This window comes from Nyctibius grandis, chromosome 18 (assembly GCF_013368605.1).
Source record: "Nyctibius grandis isolate bNycGra1 chromosome 18, bNycGra1.pri, whole genome shotgun sequence".
NCBI classification, from domain to species: domain Eukaryota; kingdom Metazoa; phylum Chordata; class Aves; order Nyctibiiformes; family Nyctibiidae; genus Nyctibius; species Nyctibius grandis.
The window spans coordinates 8255178-8277266 of record NC_090675.1 but is presented as its reverse complement, the minus strand read 5'-3'; the positions used below and the strand labels follow the sequence as shown (position 1 = coordinate 8277266).

The window sequence follows — 22089 nt, the reverse complement described above, 5'->3', positions numbered from 1 at the left end:
TATCCAGCACATTCAAGTGCAGCCTGTAAATGGGACCTAACGGAGAAGCACTGGGCCCTGGTGAAACACATGTTACTGCTCAAACTTCTCCCTCCTCTTTCTCCTCTGAACATACAAGTGCTAAAACAAGCTCCCAAACAGAGAAAACATCAGGACTTGCTGATGAAGGGATGGGATCACAGCAGAAGGAATCATAACACACACTTGCAGCCACCCCAGAGTGCACTTCACCAAGCCCCAACTCCCCTAAACAGGGATATTTAGGAAGGATCTTCGCTGCAAAGCCACACTTTGCTCTCCCACCTCCCGCTTGCCGTGCAGTAGCTGCTCTCATTCTGCAGCCCCCTTCCTTCGCAGCAGCGAGAAGAAAACAGCTACCTTTCTCTTCCCATGCTGACACCGACATTATTGGCTCAATCACCCAGCAGCCAAAAGGCAGGGGAGCAGGTTCTCGTGGGCTACAACGCTTAATGAAGAGAAAGGCACCTGCAAACGCAGCCACCCTGGGAGGACTTGGTTGCCATTGCCCTCACGCAGCACATGCCCACACACTCACTTTGTCCCCGCTCTCCACCACGGCTCTGGCACGCTGCAAACCACTGGCAGGGAGAAAGAGCAAGCGCTCTTCAGCTTCGTTATTTGCATTCATCTGCTTTTCCGTAACACAGAGATTTCCAATTACATTATTTACAGCAATCTGTTGCCAACTCCCACATTCAGCACTTGAGGATGAAGAAAATTAAAAGGCAGTGAAATTGCTATTCGGGGCTTTGTTTCCGGAATAGCAAAATCTATCGCACCTCCGACCCCAACACTTCTCAAGCTGCAATGGCTGCCAGCCTTCAACAATTTATCATTCCCCTCTCAATCAGGCCTCTTTTTTTTTCCTTGTGGCTCTATTCTAGAGGACACTATTTTGAGTCTAACCACTTGCTACCATCCCCCAAAATAATATGGCAGGCTATTGATGAGTTCTTTGAATTGCAAACAGGTGCACATCACTTCGGTTCAATCCAGAGTCACCCAAAATAAACACTCCCCTCCATCAGTGTGGTATTTTGCCAAGAAATCATCACACCAGGCAGGAATAACCCTGGGCTATGTTGGTTTATAATGTTCAAAATAGTATGAGTGTGTATGTGAAAAGGGAAGCCCTGGGGGCAAAAGGGGAGGAGACAACTCTGTTCCTCCAGCACAGTAATCTTCTTCCTCTGCATGGTTTATTGTGATAAACCAAGAAATGCAGCCAGCCATGAAAACGCTGTTTAGTGAAGAAGAAATTAAAGGGAAAGTGAAGCAGAGGGGGCAAATTAAAACTTTAACAGGTCCCTGATAGCTGACACTTTCTTTCACATTCAATGGGGTTTAAAAAAAGCTATCTCCCCCCACCCTACTTAAACTGTTTTCATTATCACTACAATTTTGGATGTGTCAATTCAAATGTAAATGCGCACGAACGCTTCCAAGAGGATTTTAATTACGATGATAGCATCGCTAATTATGGACATAAAAAAAAAAATATATATATATAAAGTGGTAACTCAGAAAGGTGCTTTGCAGAACCTGGTGGTATCAGTCAAAACAAGGCTGTGCAGAGAGTTAAACGGCTGGGCAGGGATGTGACAAAACACAGCAGGTCCCATCTCCCCTTCAGGCCAGGGGGTGACAGGCAGACTTCAGCCACACGCCACTAACTCAACACGGGCATTGCTGCCCAAGCTGTTACCAAGCTCACGTGCTCTGCCAGAGGCCTGGCAGCAGGGAATCATTCCAGCTGTACACGTGCCCACCGCAGCTCCTCCACTTATGACACAGGGGTTTCTGCTGGTCCTTGGGGATGTTCTCTTTGCCAGTAGGAACATCCAGGCTCTGTCAGGTCCTGGCCACATTAGAACACAGTACTTTCCTCCCAGTGCCTCTCTGGCTCCTAGGAGGCCCTCACCCTGCACGTACACATCATGCTCGGCAGCTCGAGTGCTGCCAAACCCGTTGTTTTGCTTTTGGATGATTGGGACACAAGCACCAGGCAGAATCCATTAATCACCTCTACTCTCCAGAAATAAGACAGTGTCAGAGCAACTTGTTCCTCATTGCTATGCAGCACAGCCTCCCCAGTGGAGGTTTTCAAGGAAACAGAAAGCAAAGACGACTTCTGACTGGCTGAGGCTGGGATTCCCAAAGGGGTCTATGGGCATCAAGCATTCGACTCCAACTGAAAAACTGATGTAAACAATAGCTTCTTACTTTTGGTCTTCATTTTCACCCAGGCACACTGATGATTTAATCGTAACTAAAGCCAGCACAGATTCTGTCCACACAGCAAAAGGGGGAGATGACTACCACATGTCACTAAACTTATGCTAGCTTAAGTCAAGCCTACAGGGACAAATAATAACATGGAAGATGGAAGGATGAAAGCTTTAGCATGTATGAATGGTGCTGCCCACTTTAGCTGTTAGCTAGTATACGTGAATGTCCATCCCCACCATCCTGGTGGGTCACATGACTTTTGTGCTCACTCAGCGTGTGGCAGAGGCCAAAGGTGACAATTATAGTCCTATGCTCTTGTCCCAGCCAGATGACACTTATTAACTCTAGCCAACATCATTTAGTCCATCCAGGTTTCCGAATGACCTCCCTTTCTCACTTCAATGCCTGACAGTCGCTCACTAACAGAGTTCAGAGCTTCATAAATATCACGCCCAAATAGCTTGAGCGGTGGTTCAGAAAATTAGAGGGTGATCAAAGCACTGCTGTGGAGGGAATCACCTAGCTTGGAAACACCACATCTCATCACGCCTGCTGGGGAGGCCACTCTGGACCAGCAGCAAACACTCACCCACTAGAGCTGGTCAAGTTTAGGGGCCTGACAAGCTGTGACATGTTGCCAGAGCTCTGTGGCCTGGGACAAGCCTACTTTAAGCATGTGCTTCGTTGGCATGTGCTAAAGAAGAACCTTGCTTAGTCACACTGTGCATTGAGAAGGGGAGAGAAGGGCAGTATCAGCTTGTTACTGCATCACTCAACCCTAAGTGCTTTGGTGGATTCCTGAAGCTCTTGGATCCCGGATCCCAGGAAATAAAACGGGGCCAATACCTACTCACCGTGCAGGTTAGACAGAAATGAGGATATCTGATCCCGAAGTGCAGACATCCATCTGCAATCATTGACAGCAAATATAACCTTCAGCAAAGAGCATGGCCAAATGGGTTTGGTTCAGAGCAGATGGCCATGTAAAACAGATTGAGATCACAGAAACTGATGGCAATAAGGAACTGGTTGTGAACACAAGCCATTAAAAGAAACCTGGTAATTTAGTGCATGCCCTGTAATATCAGGACACCTGAACCAGCTTCAGCGACTCTGCTAGTACCAGCCATCAGCCTGAGGCCTCAGAGCCTCATCTCTTCTTCACACAGACTCTTAGGGAAGACCTGATCAAAGGCACTTTTCAGGCATTTATTCTGATATTGCCTCAACTTCCTTGCCCTTTCTGACATGCCTCAAGGCTTCTGCTAATTCTTAACGCTTCTCTGCCTTCCCCCAAAATAAAAGCAGACATGTAGGAAGATAGAGGGGATGTATGACTTGATGCCTGGCTGCGTGTCCACACTGTGACCCTTCCAACCTTCTCCTGGTCAGATCACCAGCACTACCACAAACAAGAAAGGAGACAGACCTGAACCGACATTAAAGAGAATAAAAAAAATAAATATGAAGCTTAGGGCTGGGAGGTAAGATGAGGCTATTTTTTAGTTAGTCTAATAAGGAAAGTTCCATCCATTTTCATTAGGGGAGCACTTTAGCTGTATCTCAGGTTTCACAGAGAGAGCAAGCTCTGAAGGTTACTGTACCCTCACACACTGGCAGCACATAACACTTACTGGACAGGTTAATATTCTTCTCTGTCCCATGACCACGGCTCCTCATTATTTTTATAAGAAATAGGAAAAAAAAAACCACCAATTATACAGTGTGGGATAAGAAAAAATACAGAAAGAAGAGGAAAAGGAATAAAGTCAGTTTTAGTCCCACACCCATCTCCATGGAGAACACAGAAAATATCTTGACCTGCCTCACTCTGTTTTGGGGCCTCCATCTGGAGTTCAGAACATCTGGATGATTCAGTTTATCAAATTATTAGCAATATTCAGGGAGTTGGAATGCTCTCTGCCTACCCCACCCACACCACCGCTCAAGACTCAAGACGGGCAGTGTCCATGTACCCCTCATCTTACCTGAACACGAACTTTCCAAGTACTCCCACCCAGACATTTCCCTCTTATGTAAAACCTAAGCAATGCTAAGTTTCCACAACTAGTATAAAAAAAAAATTCAGCATCCCAAACACCTGCAGAAATGCTCTCACCAAATCAATTTTTGAAATGTAGCAGAGCACCCAGGTTTCACAGTTGGTTGCAGTGGTCAGTAATAGCTGCACTGGATTGATGTTCAAGGACCACAAGCAAAAGCCCCAAATAAATTGATGGGAAGAAGTGAAAATCCTTCTGTAATCACAGAACAAATTACTGACTTCACTTCACTGTAGAGCAGCGAGCCCTGATGCCGGTGGATGCTGGCTGGCAGACAAGAATTGAGGCAGGCCATTACTTTTTGCAGTGTAAAGTCAAGGACGAAGGATATAAAAATTTAGAGATCTGCATTAGAAGTCTCACACACTGGCAAGTTATGGGATTTTGCAGACAGGGAAGAAAACAGACTTAAAAGCTGCAATCCTAGTTATTTTTAGAGGGACAAATATTGCAGCTATGCTATAGATGTCTCTAGCTGTATTAAAGAACCAGTGTTAGCCAACTTTATTTGCCACAGAGCTAGAAGGGAAAAGGCATGGCAGCAAAAGGTAACAGTCTCTTTATGACCATAGCTAGAAAACCTCCACGAAGCCACACAGGCTGCAGGGGCTGGTGTGGTTTTTTTTCCCTCCACACCCTCACAAATCAAAGTTGTCACCATTGAGTGTATTCATTGAGCCTGCCTGGCCTCCAGCCAAGGCCCCCAAAGTCCATCCCACGCTCCCCTCCCAGTGCCCAGGCTCAGGGAAGAGCCCTCGCACACTCAGCACAGACTTGGGGCAGGCAGGTGCACGCTGCTGAACCCCATCTCTCCACAGTTGCGTTTTACCTCTCTCTGTTCACTGCAGATCTTGCACAACCAAAGAGGACGTTTCTGGGCTCCAAAGGTTTCTATTCCGCACTTGGTGCAAACTTTCTGAAACAAGCAGAGAGGAAAGAAAAAGAAGAAAAAATGTGGTGTTAGCAACTCCCCACAGCCATACAGCCACTGGGAGAGAGAAGGTGGAGAAGCATCTGTCCCAAAAGCTCTGTTTTGCTTTCCTTAAAAACCTAAACATGGCACAATTTTCTAATTTATCTTGGAGAACCACTGATTGCAGGAAGCTGCTTCAGGTCTACACAGATGTGAGACAAAGGCAAATCCACAGCACAGTCCTTGACTGCAGAGTGAGAAGAGAATTGGACAGAGCACATCAAACCGCATGACCCACAGGCATATTTCTAAAGTGTTTTTTTTTATTCCTCTAAATCCTAAAACCCAATCACTGTGGCATGGAAAGCAGCTGTAACCAAGTACAAAACAAGCATTCATGCAAGACTGGAAATCCTCTCCTCCCTTCCCTCACAGATGTAGTCTTAAACCCCACAGCTTCCCCTCCATTTCAGCACGCACTCGGCAGCTATCGATTTGTGGCTGCTTAGGAAGGGGGCACGGCCGTGCCTACACGCACATTTCCTGAGCAGAATGCCTGATAGCACCGCACGGCCTCTATTGCTGCACAAGGGAACTTTCATGTCTCCGCTGGCATTACAAGCCATTTACAACCTGAATCACCTAATATTATATAATGAAGCTGATGTGTATCAGGCTTGGCTTACAGCCTGAATGAGAAATTGGATGAATTCTTTGATCCTCAGAGAGCAAAAGCCACTCACAAGATGGCCCTGGAGAGCAAAACCTTGCTTAGAGAGAGACGTGAATTTAACCTCCCCAGTTAAGGTTTTACATATCCCCCTAACCAGGCTGCTCCTCCTCTGAGTCAGTAGGTCTGTGTCCAGGGACAAAATTCTCAGTGGCCCACTCAGCCCTCAGTGCCCACGCCTGGAGGAGAGTGGCCGAACAATGGTACCTGAGGCAATGGCTTCATTGCACGAATAAACGCACCCAACTATTTTGGTCAGCGTAGTCCAGAGGCAGGTCTGTCCCTGACTCATGCTGCACAGAAAGTGGGAGGTGGCACCAGCAGCCCCACAGGGGCTGGTGCTCCTCTCCCATCTCTCCGTTCCTGTCTTCATCCTCATCCGCTCAGAGAAATAAGGAACAGCCTATTGGGTCTGGTGCATCAAGACTCAACATGGTGCTACCCAAGCCAAGGGGCACTGCAGATGCAACTAGCAGACACCACCTGAACTACCCCAAATTCTCCCTCCCTCAAACCAAAATCTGAGGGAGCAACTCAGTCTTAAATACCCTCCAAGATCCCAATCCCCGCAGGTATAGCACATTCAAACACTCCCTCTAGTGGAAGTTTCCAAGTGATTTTATTCCTAGCCATAAATTTTGAAAGTTCCAACACAAAACGGGGCTTTCCTCCTCCCCTTCTCTGCAGACTAGCTGGAAAATTGAGCATCACTCACAACCCCCCAGAAGAAAACATAAAAATCAAGGACATTAAACGCAGCCCCATTCCTCATTAAATACGAGATAAAGCACTTTCTTCTCCTACTTCTACTTCATCTTTTATACATGATAGTGATACCCTCTGCATGGTAAGTGACACATTATGCTTTGTCTAACTATTGCTATTGTTAACACATAGGATTTGCACACATCTTTGTCTTGCCATAATGCATTTGTTTCCAAGATAATAAAAACTAACATTAAAAATATTCTTCATAAAACAGAAAGTGGCGCTTAGAAAATCCACCAGGCTACAACAAACACAGAACCTCTATTCAGCAGAAGGGACTTGCTGAAGGTAAGTTATTTGCTATGTTTCAGATGCATCATTACAACAATTCCTGTTATTGAATTAAATGGGCTGCAATGAGACGGTAACAGAGCAATGCTAGCAAGAAAAATATGAACTTTAAAAATCCATAATTCCCTGACAAGTCATTGCTTATTGCATACAACACTGCATGAGTGATGGATGTCCCTGGACGAGACGGAACCAGCTTAAAGTAACAGTTCACTCTGTGTGCTCTGCCGAAGGGTTGACTGTTCCCTGAGTTCATTCCACAACACTAAAAAGCAGCAAGGGGAGAAGCCCAGGGCACCCAGTCAGCACTGCCCTGACCTTGCACACCACTGAAAAGTGCAGCCAAGCTGAAAGCAGCTGAAAAATGCACACTGGAAAAGCAAGGTCTCACCTTAAACCAACCTGGATATGAATCCTCCTGAAGTGCCCAACAGACTCCAGACAAAAAGAGAATAACCACAAAAAAAAACCAAAACAGCCCTTCTCTGGAGTTCTCTGGTCACAGCCCTCCTGGTCACAGCCTCACTAGCTGGGGGGTTACCACCTGCAACTCCAAATGGACAGGGCACAGAAGCGTCTGCAACAGCTTTTGCCTCCTCATTAGTGTACAAGGCTCCCAGGAAGGAGGTTAGGGAACGCTGTGGCAATGTGACCTAGCTGGCTTCAGACAAGGTGAGAGCAGAATCACCAAGGGAAGAAGGCAAGAATACAGCACATCCTGTCATTCCACGTGCTTGAAACACAGGAAACAGCTCGCCGTCTCCTGTCTGCCGCCCAGCCCTTTATCCTCCACAGACACATGTGCACAGAGCCCGTGCTCCTCTCCAAGAGCTGCCCTGTAGCTCCCCTTTAAGCCAAACCCTTCACTTCCCAGTACCTTACTGCAGCTTCCTTCCTCACCTCTTCCTAAAAGGGCTATTTTCTTCCTGGCTTAGGGCCCCGGGGTTCAAAGATTTGAGTTTCCTTTCCCAGTCACTGCCTTACAAGTAACCCTCTGCATAATCCCTGCCTCAGTCAAGCCACTTCTGTAAATAGGATCCAGCAGAGAAACTCCCTTGACAGCAAAGGCAGCACAGCCCACAGCAGCTCCCTGCCCAGGGAGCACGTATGGAGAGATGCTGGGACCTTGGTTCTGACTGCAAGGGGCACCCACCTCCCCTCCCTCTCCTACAAGACCTCTATGCCCAGCAGTGCTGCAGCCAGCTGTGGACCAGTACAGGCAGACTGCTCTGCATGAGAACTGCATCTCAGCCTCCAGCAGTGCCAGCACAAAAGGTTCTCCATCGTGGCCTGCATGGCAGCTTAACCACAGAGGTGCCAACATGCCACTCCACGGTAAAGAAGCAGGTTTTACTCAGTGCTGTCCTGTGAGCTCCATGGGACACCTTCTCAGTGACAGGGTAGGTGACACGGGCAAGTATCTCCTTGGCTCCAGTACCCACCAGGGACACAGTCAACACAGGCTGCTCCCTTCCACCAGCAAGTCAGAAACACTCCTGCACCCAGCAGGTACTCTCACCTCTCCCCCGGCAACACGCTGAGGCAAAGTCATTTACAGAGGTATCTCCCCAGGGAAAGATGGGCTTTAAGTGCAGGAAAAACAGCCTCCCAGCAGAGGGAGGATAAGGTGGTTGCCTTGGAGATCATCATCTCCACAGCGATACAGATTAACCCCTTGGCTGCAGAGTCTAGACAAGAAGCAGTCGTCCCCCAGGGCACCAGCAGAACAGCAGTCTCCCTGCAAACCAATGCTCCCTTTCCACAGCACCTGTGCAGCCCTGCCAACAACGGACACAAACACCAGCACTCGTTGATGCACAGGCTAATGTATGTATCAGGGTTGGAAACCTTACACTGGTTTCGAACTTGAAGATGGACTTGAGTCCTCTGAAGAGACGTTACTGGAAGGTCTAAGGGCAGACCTTGCAGGAAATAACAGTAAAGCACACAGACCCTTTTATGAGTTGCCTCTGAGGGATGTACATTTCTGCTCCTTCTCCCACTCCGCAGCCTTAGAGTGGGAGATGCACAGGGGGCTGATGCACCCCATCTCAGAGCTAAGTGCACTTTAGGCTCCTTAGGATCCTGAGGAGTAAGATAACCAGGGTGCAAGAGAAAACCTGATGGTCTGACAGCACCGACCTAGACAAGTGGGGCTAAGATAACTCTGCAGAGCTAACTCGCTTCCAAGAGGCCTAGGGGCCTTTCCTGAACAGGTCTGCTACTGGGAACAGGCAGAACACGTGTGACCAAACCCACCTTTTTGCAATCCTGACAGAAGACCGACGTGCTGCCCAGCAGCCCGAGCAGTTCACCGCAGAGCAGACACTGGGAGAGGCCGTTGCCCATTGCGTTCTTTCTCATGTTCTCCAGCCGCTCCACCAGGCGCCTGCAGGGAACGAGGCAGAGCAGAGGTCACAGTGCTCACCTTGGAAATGGAGGCACGTGGTACTGAGGCATGCTGAAACCCTGCAGACGTGTGCTCCAGACTCAGCCTACCTTTGCCTCTTCTGTGAGGTTCTAGGCCCCTTGTCGAGACTATATGTACTTTCACTTCAGTCTCTGCACTCGGTATTTCCCATCAGGTGGCTCTTGAACTTCAGGGGATACAAACCTCTGTAAACCCATCTACTGATGCTCACCAAGACCAGAATAATCAAAACCCTGAATATGACTGACAGGCCTGACTCAGCTAGTGGGTGCAGTGCAGACAGCTCACAAGAGGAGCTTGGTCCCAGCATCTTTTAGGACCTCAGTGTCTCTGGGGCCACACAGCCTCAGCACAATGATTTCCTGCCTGTAAAGCAGGAAAATTATTTAGTGCTCAGATCATGGCAAGTCAGACAGCACGGGGAAAGGGCAGAGGAGTTAGACCTGTGAAGCCCTGCTCCACTCTTACACACACTCCCTGAAAGCAGCACTGCCAGCACATCACTTGCCCACATCCCACGAGAAGCAGGAAGGGCAGACTGAAGCCATCGGGCCAGAATGAGCCCGGCTGCAGCACAGGAATGCCAGAAACTGCTCCCTGCTTCATCCGACAGCCCGCTTGGAAGTCAGGAAGCACATATGTATGCACAATGTCCGTAGCAGCAGGACTACGAAAGGGAAGGAAGGCGGGATAAGCAATTAGGATGCAGGATGTGGAGAGCATGTAGAGCAAGGCTGCTGTCATGAGATCACTGCTTGGCAGCTCTCAAGCATCCATCCGTAAATGGGGAATGATAACAGCCAGGCCATTTATCAGAGGCAGCGACCAGCCGCAGCCGTGCGCACGCACGCGGCTCAGGGGGAAACGCCATCCTGCTACCCATGCAACCCCATTCTCATTAGCACTAATGTCCCATCAGCCAAGTCCCGCACCGAGAGGAGGGCGAGGTCTGTTTGAAAGAGGTACTGCCTATGGTGACGAGGTCAGACAGCACAGCCAGGCTGAGCCATCATTACTGGATTTATCATCCCTGACTTCAGCAGAATAGAACTCCCAGGAGTTAGCAGAGGCATTTCAGAGAACACTGCAGCATGGGAACAGCAAGGCTCTCGCTGTCTGCAAGCTACACCAACAACCGCACAGGAACGACTGGCCCTCAGGGTCACTGGCCACTGCTGGGGTCTCCCATACATCACACAAACATCACTCTCAGTTCCCATTAGCACTCACGTGCACTGCACAGGGACAGAGCGAAGCACAGGGGCAAGAAGCTGGGCCTGCTGGACACGGGCTGGGAGTCACTGGCCTTTCCTGCCTTGTGAACACAAAACACCGCTGGGAAATGCTGCAGGACTGCTGAACTCCCCAGCTTTAAAGGTGGTCAGTGTAGGACGACCACAGACACAGTGAGGCCAGACCTGCAGCAGGACTGAAAGCAAATGGAAATCTGCAGCAGCAAAAAGGTGCCCGTAAATTAAATAATTCAAGCTAGCAAAGCCCTTCCAGGGGGCTCAGCCAACTAGAACATAAACTCATTCACTGCTCCAGGAAAATCCTGGACAAGGGAAAACCTAACTGCACTGCCAGCAACAGCTTCTGAGCCACACCATCCACGAGCAGCGGGTGCAGCTGCAGCGCTCAGCGTCTTCCCCAGCCCCTTCCAGGGCCACCGGGGCAGCTGCCTTAGCACAGGCTGCATTTACCAGGGACTGTGTCAGTAGCTGCAACCACAGCGAGCCCCAAGGCTCAAAGAAGGCACAAGAAAGGTTTGAGACATGGGGAGAAGGAAAACATCACATCCTTCCCAATGTTCATCACCTCCAAACAAGCAACATGGAGGGGAAAATAACTGACCTAAAGCATGCTCTGACTGATGGAGGCTGAGCTCAGGCAGCCAGGAGAGCCACTCCTCCGTCTGCGCTGACCTTTCCTCCTGAGGGAAGGGGACAAATGAACGTGACTGTACCCAATGCGCTGCTGCTCGATGATGTCCAATTTCTCCGCCTTGCGGATGACTTCCAGAATGACCTCAAGTTCCTGCGGGCTCAGAGCCTGCATCTTCCTCTGCTTCTCAGTCTGGAACGTGTGCACCGACCAGCCTGTCTGGAGCCTGTGGGAGGGGGCGGAGGGAAGAATTAAGCTGTGAAAGGAAAGCACAAAACCCCTGACCTGCCCCACAGGCCAAACGTGCCAGGCACACTGAGCCTGAGAAGTCTGTTCCCTCGCTAATGCCCAAAGCGGGTGTCTCTTCTCACTGACCAGATCACACATCACTGAGGGCTGTGCTGTCTCCCCCTGCCCTCTCATTTCCCTCCCTGCTCTAGTTTGTATTTTACCACTCCATGTCCTCACTCCTGGTTGGCTCTGCCCATAAAGAAAACTAGTGCACCTAGTGCTGGCTGCCCTGGGGATACCCTTGCAGAGATGGGTGCCAATGCCAGACACCACAAATGCCAACAGTGGACTCCAGAACACGGGGATTACCTGCACCCTCCTCCCTCCAGATCACACATTTCTAAGGTCCTCAGTTCAAACACACTAATTGCCAGGCACGCTTGGACATATAAATTTGGCAGCTTCCTCCCTTGATCTAACCCAGGCCCGCAGGAGGACTTCAGCAAGCCATTTCCCTCCGTGCCTCAAGTCCAGCAGCTGACGTTTCTCCTTAGCTCTCTTGGGGACAGGCAGGAGCTTTCACAGCTCAATTAATTACCATTCAGTAGGGGTTTAGAGGTCACTGGATAAAGTCACAGCTGCTGGCAGAATGCAGGGCGCTATCAGACACAGCTGTCTTAATGAGGCTTTCAGGTGAAGAGGCAGTGGTGGGCACTGTTCACACTCAGGCAGTCCCCTCAGACACAGGGTGACCTCCTAATTTCTAACAGTCTGCAGCAGGCTGACCCCAGAGGTTCAGACAAGAGCAGAGGTGGCAGTGGCATGGTACTGGCTGCCAGAGGAGGAAAGCATCCAAGAAACAAATGCAATTCTAGTGCTTGACTCATCTCCATCCTTTTCGTCTTTAGGTGACACACTAATTTAACTTCAGGGGAAAATGAGATCAAATGACAAGTTCCTAAAACAAAAGACTGCTGGCAGCTGGGGGATGCTATCAATTATATTTAGGGTGCTGCAGAGATATGAGTCTGCCTCCAAGCCCTTCCTTTCACCCAGGGGAGGCTGGTGGGATGAACTCCCACCACACACCAGCCACGCTGCAAACTCCACTGCAGGCTGGCAGCTCCAAGCAGCAGCCAAGCACTGAGCCCCAGCTTAGCAGGCTCCCGTCCCACCCAAGCAGCACACTTCTAGGGTACAGAGGGGTCTGCGGGACAGACCAACTGTTGCCTCCCAACCAGGCTGTGGTTGAGGCCAATGGGCCAGTGCTCCACAGAGACACCGGGAAACCATTCAGGCCAGAGCTGAGGCTGGAAGGAGAGGAGGAGGAGGGTGGTGAGGACTCACTTGGCACGCAGTGCCAGCTGCCTGTCATTGGGGCACACCCACTGGCCCGTCCCGCTGCCAAAAATCGTGTCAGCCATGGCACCAGGCTGGGGAGGCGAGGCAGGGATCACACCTGTAAGAAGCAAACACCAGCATTGAGCACAGCTGCCACCCCACCCTCAAGAAAGCACAGGGCAGTGCTTGGCACAGCCTTATTAACCATCCTGAAGGGCCAGTCTTCTGGCAAGCACAACAAAGGTGATCTGCCGGCGTCACACACGGTGGAAGTAGACAGACTCACCCACAGACAGCGATAAAAACATACCATCATCCTCATAAAATATAAGCCAATAAATACCTTCAAATACCTTGAAGTCAAGGCTAGAAGTTTAGATTTTATGGTACTCTGAAAAAAAAAAGCCAGGGACTCTTTGTCAGTTTTGATTTTTCATTTCAAACTATAAAAAAAAAGCATTGTTCATAAGAATAATCTCTTCCCCATCACCTTTAGAGCCCCAACGCTGCAGTACTGACAGAGAAAGCCACTCTAAAGGACACAAAGGAGCTACAGTTGCTTTTTTTTACCTCTTAATGGGGTAACAAACAAAAACCCACGCGACAATCAGCATGAATAGTGGCAAGTCATTCCGTTCATTAAAACTGCCTCCATAATAGCCTGATATTTATAACTACAGCCCACAATAGCAGCTTGTTTGCATTCTCTGATGTTTAAGACAGCACCTCTTGCAGCAGATCTCCTACTGCAGCTCCTGTAACCAGCACGGTCACACCAGTGGTTCCTGGTGTTCAATGGCAATTTCACTGTGAACTGATCAGTAAAGGCAGCAAGAGCCAACTTCCATGTACCCATGGGAGAAATGCATCCCCAAAAGAGACTTTGCAGCTAAGGAGTTCTGAGTCCTACCAGCAGCTCAGATGAACAGAAAGCACCAAGGGACAGACACAGCCAAAAGATTTCAGTGGAGGCAAAACTAGTCTTGATGTACCGAGCTTTTCTCGAGCTGGATCTGCTCTCCAGCAGAGCAAGTGTCTCATGAACACTAATGGATAAGTTTCCAGGTATTAATACTTACCTTTCCCAGAACAGACACTTGCCAGCTTTGAAACCGTACCTGCTGGGCAGAGATAACGTGCTTAATGCTGTTTGGCAAACACAAATCAGATACAATAGCAGGCGAGGTGTATCACCTGCCAACTGTGCAGCAGTTCCCGAGAAAGCACATGTTCCAGTCTCAATCCACAGCACTTACCCCAGCAGTGCCCATGGTTCAGCGTGTTGCACCTACCTTTGCTATCCACTGCTGACACACAGAGATTTCTGCTTCTGTGCCAGGCACAGAGGCATCGCAGCCTGCACGGCCTTGGCCCTCTTACACAGGCAGGCAGCAGCTTGTGCAAACTGATCTCTCTCTCCCTAGGCTGAGCTCACGTGTGCCACACACACTGCACTCACCCGCCAGCACAGAAACACTAACCTGTGTTAGAGAACGGACAGCTATCTCCTGCCAAACCCCACGTCAGCCTTGAGAGCCAGAACGGTTACAAACAGTGAACCAGTTCCTTCCTCTCTGACCATCCAGTTTCTGGAGAGAGTCTGAAAACTCGGCGCTTACAACAGGCAGGAGAGAAGAGGAGGAATTCCACACAAAGCACAGATTTCTTTCAGTGCAGGGGGACAGATGTACAAAAAAGGGTGAAGGCTCTAACAAATCGGCATAATGCTCAGCAGCAGAGTCTGACTGTACAGCAAAGCAAGGCAGGGAGGAGATGGGAGGCTGCAAGAAAAGCTCGGCAGAGAAAGACAGGTTGAGACAGGAAGGACAGACAGAAGTGTCACTTGCAATTTTTTAAACCTTTACTACATTAGTTGATGTGATCACTTTTGAAAGGGATCATGCCTAGAAGAGATCCTTCAACCCTTGCGGCTTCCATTTACCAACTACTTTCCCCGCTCTGCTCAGTGCCACACATGCTGTGGGTTTGCATTTCCATTTTGTCCCAGAACACCTCCTGCTCTTTTCATCTTCTTCACGATCTCAAGCAAGGAGAGAACACAGTCCCCGCACACGTCCCACAGCAGCTCACACACAGGGGAGCAATCGAGCATTAAAAAAATACGGAGGCTCCTACCCCTGGGCCAGTGTTAGAAGCAGAGAGAAGCTACAATTTCGCACAGAACAGCTGACCTGGGATTTTCCAGATATTTTCCAAGCCTGTGATGTGTTGTTACAGGATTACATGCACATGTACCCCCCCCACAAATGCATATATTAAATTACTCTTCAGATATACCACATACTCTTCCCTCCCACTCACGCACACCTGAAGAACAGCACAGCCCACACACTCAATGTCCGCTGGCGAGGCTGAATGCACACAACCACACCGACGTGACCAGCGCTTGGCAGCTGTGGGGTGTTTAGCATAAAAGCTAGAGCTGGCGATGAGCCCCATACCATGGCCAGGGCAGAGGAGTTTGCTTTGCCAGCAGCTGTGCTTTCAGGGTGGAAAGCGGCGCTGAATACATCTGCCATTCCTCTGCAGAGCTTTAACTGCTCTAGCAGAGCTGAAGGCAAGTCAGAATAGAGCACATCAGCTAAGCATTTTTCTCAGGAGAGACCTAAACACATTCTCCAGCCTCGCACCACAGCGCACTTTTCTCAGCATGACTGAACAAAAACAAGCAATGTCATGCTCTTCTGCCTCTTGTTACTCAGCATACGCTTTCTGTTCCCCACCATTCCCTGAGCAGCATCTGCAAAGAGAGAAGGAAAACAAAACGCAGCCTAGAGATCCACCATATGCCAAAATAGTCTTCAGATACGTTATTCCCTAAAATTTTTACAGGAGCATTTTCTTTCGGCAGCATTAAGTATCTGCTGCTCCCTCTGCTGTAAACTGGCATTGCAGGTGGCTTTGCACCTTTGCCTCTGAAAAAAGCCCGGTGTGGTTTGACCCAACTACCTTGGAGAAGGAAACAAGAATGACATGGGACTGCAGGCCACAGTCTGCTGGGGCAGAAACAAGAGCACTGGCAGGACTGGAGGGAAAGGAATATCTTGCATGGCCATGGGCACAATGCCAGAGAAATGGCATCCGTATCTGTAAGGCATGAAGCATCCTCCCTCTTATCTCTGTACAGGACAAGAAGTACAGTGGAATCAGCCTAATCAGAAACACCAAGATAGCAAAATCACACCAGCCTGGGTAGTCATTTCTATGGGCTATGGTGAAACATCCCTCTCGCAGTCAGCCTCCACTGTACTCTCTCTCAAAAATGCTCCAGTTAGCACCTACCTCACAGAGCCATCCCCTCCCTGTCCTCCACTCCTCTCAACAAGCTAAAGAAGGGCAGAGACGGCCAGTCTCTAGCAGTGAGAGAGCAAGAGAAATTCACAGCTCTTGGCCCTGCTGCAAGTACACTGCATACAGAATGAAGGGGAAGCACAAGTACTCGGTGTTACAGAAAGAAAACTTCCCAGTCCAAGATTCTGCTTTTTACTTGAAGTAAGAATTAAAAGGGAGCTCTTATTGATACTCTATGACCTGCTTTAAAAACCCCCCACCTGTTTGTTCCTTTCCTATGATGAAGGAAGTCATGTGAAACAAAACCTCATTAAATCTGAGTCCACCTGGCTGCCCTTGGCACAGAAGCTAAGAGAGGAGCACTGCAAGGAAGGAGTGCTGCCCCGCAGCGAGCCAACCCTTTGCACGGGGCCAGGGGCACTTTGGAGGATGCATAACTGAGCACGTCTCTGCCTGCTGCTCTGACGTAGCACTGCTTCTGCTGTCTCCATGATGAGACTTGGACCCTGCAGCCAGAGAACATGACTTCAGTCTGTGAGGGAGACATCTTCACGTGGGGTCTGAGTGAAGGAAACAGCAGCAGGGTCACGCTGCTGACTTGGCCCCACATCCCTGCAGAGTGACCACAAGACAGCAAAGTGAGCAGGACCTTCCCTGCTGGACAGTTTCCGTTACCAGCCTGGAGGATGAAGGTGGGCTGCAGCTGGCTGGCGAGAGGCCAGCGCCCTTCCACACCACCCTACACAGCCATGGCCCCTGTGGCAGGCACACCTTCCCGAAGCAGCAGCAGAACCACAGCGGGAGGCGTTTCTGGGTGCACTCCTGATCTGCATTCCAGCAACCAGCATGTTCAGCACCAACAACTGGCGGCCACCATGGCAGAAGGTTGCCACGTCAGCACGTCCCAGAGCTAGCCCTGGCTGACGACAGCACGCAGACACAGCCCTTTGACATGACGCCCTTCAAAGAATGTCAGGCTCTTCCGTGAAAGAAGGCCGGTTTTCTCGGTAGAAGAGCAACATGAACATCATGTATCTTTACCTTAATAACAAAGCAGTCATAGCAGGCCATGCCAAAGGTCCAGCGAGCATGGTACCTGCTATCTGACCAGCTCCAAGAGCAGATGCTTAAAGAAGAGTGTAAGAACAGAGCACAACACAGCAATACTTTTCCAGAATGCCCTCCCAGCCTCCAGAGATTCCTGGATCATGCACTCCCTGAGGCAGGCTGTAGCCCTGTATTTAACACCCTTAATATTTTTCTGTCCCAAATTTACCAGCTTGCCTTTCCAGCCCATGCACACTTTTAGCATCATCTCACTACACCAAGTCCCTTCCTCACTCCTCCACCTCAGACACATTTTGACTTTACCTTAACTACATCAAAGTTAAAACTGAAGGGTCTTGTTGACATTGAGGTAGTCACTGCAGTAGAAAACACCTCCTTGCAGCAGCAAAAGCACAGCCTGCACGAGCCCTCCTCCAGCTGGGCCGATTACAGGTGCCAACGAAGCATGAATTCCTCAGAGCCCTGCAAATACGGAAGTGTCCTATACAGGCCCATAAGGAGCTCTCCAGTCAGCTTTCATTTGCCTGGTGATTTCAGCTAAGCAGCTCGTGTCTATATTAATTTGGTTTTATAGGAAATTAATTAGACTTTTTTTTTTTTTAAATACTTCATTTAAAAAATAAAAATTAAACAGTTGGCCAGAGACAAGTTCCCAATTCCCAAGCTGAGCTGTGCCGGTGTAATTAACTCGCCTGCTTTGAGGGCATCACCTCCCCCAGGACTCCCAGCTTGCACCAAGTACCGTGCTGGCCTGTTTTTATTTTCAGCTGCTGCTCCCTCAAAGAGGCAGGGTAATTATTCTCTGCTTGCACACCAGACCCCATTATCCCTGGGAAACCTTAGCAACTAAGTGAGTGCTTGCTCTTGTTGCTACGACAGAGGATAAATGACTAGCGGAGATAGATAAGGTGAACCCAGCCTCTGCCTCCCACCCACTGCCAGCCAGTCCCTTTTCCTCCCAGACACTCGTCAGGCAGCAGGGAGACAAGTGCGAGCAGGCAGGGAAAGGCTATTTAGTCCAGACACAAGCCTTCCCCTCATGTTTTAAAGATCCTAGTGCCACAGTTGTAATTCAAAGCGCATGACTCTTTTAAAGTGACAGAATAACCCCTGGGGCTGTAGAAGCGTGGCAGAAGACACACACTTGACTTTCAAGACGCAGCCAAGTCTCAGAGCCAGAGAAGGGGAGTAACTGTGCCTGTACAAGTGCTGGCCTGAATCAGGGCTTTATAAGAGTTCTTCTCACACACAAGCCACTTTGAACTGCCCCTTCACACCTACATCTAGTGGTTTCTCAGCCCCTCCAGTGGCAAAGGAGCCTGCTGTAAGCATCGACATTGATAGGGCTAAGCAGGTAGGAAGCACAAGCCCAGCACAGCCAACCAATCCTCATCACCTTCCTGCTGCCCGCTCTCGGGAAGGGAGAGAGCAGGGCTGGTGCACAGGGGCACGGCTGAGAAACGGCCTTTTGCTGTTCCTGACTGTGACAAATCCCCACAATCAGTGCAAACCCTTCGCAGCAGATGGAGAGCCAAGCAACACAAGGAATCCAATATGATCAGACTTGACTTGTAGCTCTGCGACTTGGGCCAACAGAGACAAGGAAAACACAAATAAACACCACAAAGCCTTGGCAAGCTTTGGGACAACAACTTAAGAACCCAATCAGACAGACTTTCTCCAGTCTGTCTCACCGTGAAAGCTCAATCTAAGCAGCACCAGTGCCAGCAAAATAGGGAAAACCTCATTCAGAGCTGTGTATTCAGAGCTGGTTGGCCCAGCTCAAATTAAACACAAACTGGCCACAGCACATCAGAAGTGACAGGTGTCATTATCACGTAAGGCCAAGCTGGAAAAGGAACAAGTGAGGATGAGGTTTGGGAGGAAAACAAAGAAGGTTCCCAGGTACCAGAGCTGCTTCCCAACCCTAGCGACAGTGGCAAGAAGCCTAACTCCTTTTAAGACAGAGCTTGTTAAAGAGCTTATAAAATGCAATGCCCTGGAGGTCCATGCCAGTCCTACGAGTGGAAGATAAAATCAGCTCTACAGGAAAACTGACATACGGTACCAACAATCCTCTATTACTGAGAGGCACTTATTAGTGTAGCTACTTGATATATGGTAAGCTATAAAGAACCAGTTTTTGCCCAAGCAAAACAGTCTTCCAGCTCCCCAGCACCCTACGGTGCTGGGCAGGAAAGCCAGCGCTATTCCACCTGTCAGGGTGTATCTTTATTTATCAGACTTTGGCCCTATTTCCTTCTGATCCCCAGCCAGGCAGGTGCGCTGTGCAAAGTGAATAATTCATGAAGACAGCAGGCTCTTTCTGACTCACATTCTGGGACAGGTTGATCTGGCATAAGCCTAGGAGAAGCAAATTAGCATCTAAATAGCCAATTAGAGAGACTCATTTCACTATTCTGATATGCTAAGAAGCTCAGGAGGCCTCCTGTGCTGGAGGTTGGCAGGGTGGAATCAGCACCTCCCAGCCTCCAGAGAAGCATCAAGTTTCTTAGAAAGAACTGGACATACTCAGGAAGTACTGAGCACGGGCCAGCGTGTGTCAAGGAATCCCTTGCAGGAGAACGGCACGCCAGCCTGTTTTGCAGGTAACCTCAAATGAACCAGGAAAAGCACATTCACAGCCGGCGGCGAAGCTCTGCTGAGCAGCCTGAGCCCAGGCCTTGCCAAAAACCGTCTGTCCAGCACGGCCCCGAGCCACAGGCCAGCCATCACATCTGGAGGATGAAACACCCCTTCTCAGCATCCTTAAGCTATGGCATCGGTTTTGGCATCCTAGGAAGCCTTTGAGCAACACACAAGCACAGCCAGCACTAACTCCAAGACCTTTATCACCCTGAATGTTGTCGGTATGTGCAAAAAGAAAGCCGTGGACTTTGACCAGGCCCTGGGGAGTACCTGACCCAAGCTGCAGCAGACTAAAAATCCTGGCAGTGGGCACAGCATGCCATTCTTACTTGCACATACAAGGGCACCCATCACCCTGTGTCAGAGTGCCCAAAAGGACCATGACAATCCATCTGCTGCAGGACGCACGTGGCTGCTCCCACCATACAACATGCACAAGCCCAACAGCTCTCGAAATCACACGGGAGATGATAATTTTTTTGCTGGACCGTGTCACCTTCAACCGCCCCTCTGGCATGTTTCCCCCCACACCTCTGCCCCTTACATTTGGTTACCTTCAGGAGGCTGAATTCCACCTAAACTCAGCCTTGTGCAGCTCACCTTGCTGTGTTTCCAGACTGCTTTCAGCAGCATTTTAGATAAGATTCTCCCACCCGTGGAGCTCCAGGTGTGGGTGCCCCAGGCGCCCCCAAAAGCTGCTCCGCTGTCCCAGCTCGCCGGGGGAAGGGGCCGTAGCCCACGGGCCCCGAGCACAGCGCTTTCCCCGCAGGTGCCCAGGCAGCCCGTACCTACCGACACCTGAAACTCCGCTTGAAACTCCGCGCGGAGCTCCCGTACGCCCTCCCGGCAGAGCTGCGGGCTGGGCACCGGCCGCTGCCCCCGCCGCCGCGTCCTCCCCGCGCACCCACCGCTCCGCACCCGGCCCCGGCAAAACTCGCAGCCGGCTCCGCCACGGGCCACGCTGGGACGCGACGCGGAGCCGCGGCCGCCCCAAACCCCCGGGACAACGCGGAAACGGAGCGCACCCGCACCGCCCCCGCCGCCTCCAGCCCCGCCCCGCGCTGCTCCGCGCCCCCGCGGGCACGGGCACCCCCTGGCGGCGCCGCGCTGCACCCGTCCCGCCAGCGCCGGCCGCCGCCAAGGCCCGGCCCGGAGCTGCGGGGCTCGGAGCGGAGCCGCCCCGATGGGCGCTGGGACCGGCCGGCCGCACCCGGGAGCCCCAAAAGAGAATAAAAACCCACAAGGAAAAAAACCCAAACTACAAACGAGGAAAAGCAGGAGCAACAAAAACAAACAAAACCCCAAAACACAAACAAACCAACCAAAACACAAACAAACCAACCAAAACACAAACAAACCAACCAAAACACAAACCTACTGGAACAAAACAAACCCCCAACAACCAAAAAAAACCCCCAAATGACAAAAAAAAAACAAAACAACTAAAGAAACACAAAAAAACAACTGAAAAACACAAACCCAAAACGCCAAAGCAAAAAAAACAACCCCAAGAAACAAACAACCAACCTCACAGCAAAACCCAACCCCACCACAAAAGTGAATTTTGCAGTGAAAAAAAGTAGTTCAGAACAAGGGTACCCCATAGCAAAGCAAGGAGAACTGCTGGGCCCAGGACCACCATGGGGACTTGTAACTTTTAAAAATTAAGGGCCCAAGCCTGCAAAGCGACCCTAACAACAGACACCAGCTACAGAAGGTTGCCTGGGATCAGCAGCAAAATTTGGTCTTGCTTTTTTTACAGTGAAGCTATTCCTCCCAGGACTGCCGTGGACAGTCCTGTGAACAGGCTCCCCACATCAGCAAACGCTTGGTCTGCAGGAAGGGTTGCAAACCGGGTACGGTGTGGGCCCAACGTGGACACAACATGGACCCTGCAAGCCCCATCACTTCCATACATCCCCAAGAGCTCAGGATAAGCTTAGGGACCCTGAGCCACCTTTTACCTAAATCAAGTTCAAGTCTGAATATGTATTTTGCTTTTTGGTTTAGGCAAGTGTTGAAAAATACATTAGAGGAAGCAGTGTTTGCATTAATACAGAGCCTGTATTTCTGTGGAAGAAAGCACTTGAAGATGACACTTCGCACCAGGGTAGTCCTCCCCACAGTCAATAATATAAATAAATTAAACACACCATTT

General features: G+C 50.0%; 1 protein-coding gene across 3 annotated transcripts in view; it reads right to left on the bottom strand.

Annotated features, from left to right (window-relative positions):
* Positions 1-20856, bottom strand: part of RPH3AL (rabphilin 3A like (without C2 domains)) — a 41143-nt gene extending 20287 nt beyond the window's left edge. The window contains exons 1-5 of one of the 3 annotated variants that reach the window (XM_068415559.1): positions 20724-20856; positions 12909-13020; positions 11413-11556; positions 9275-9404; positions 5143-5229 (exon numbers count right to left, since the gene is read on the bottom strand). In XM_068415559.1, coding sequence (XP_068271660.1) covers positions 5143-5229; positions 9275-9404; positions 11413-11556; positions 12909-12985 — 438 coding nt within the window. In that variant the 5' untranslated portion in view covers positions 12986-13020; positions 20724-20856. Of the gene's footprint in view, positions 1-5142; positions 5230-9274; positions 9405-11412; positions 11557-12908; positions 13021-13981; positions 14015-20719 lie in introns of those variants that run through there. The other 2 variants (XM_068415557.1, XM_068415558.1) reach the window with 2 other exon arrangements.
* Positions 20857-22089: the final 1233 nt, after the last annotated feature.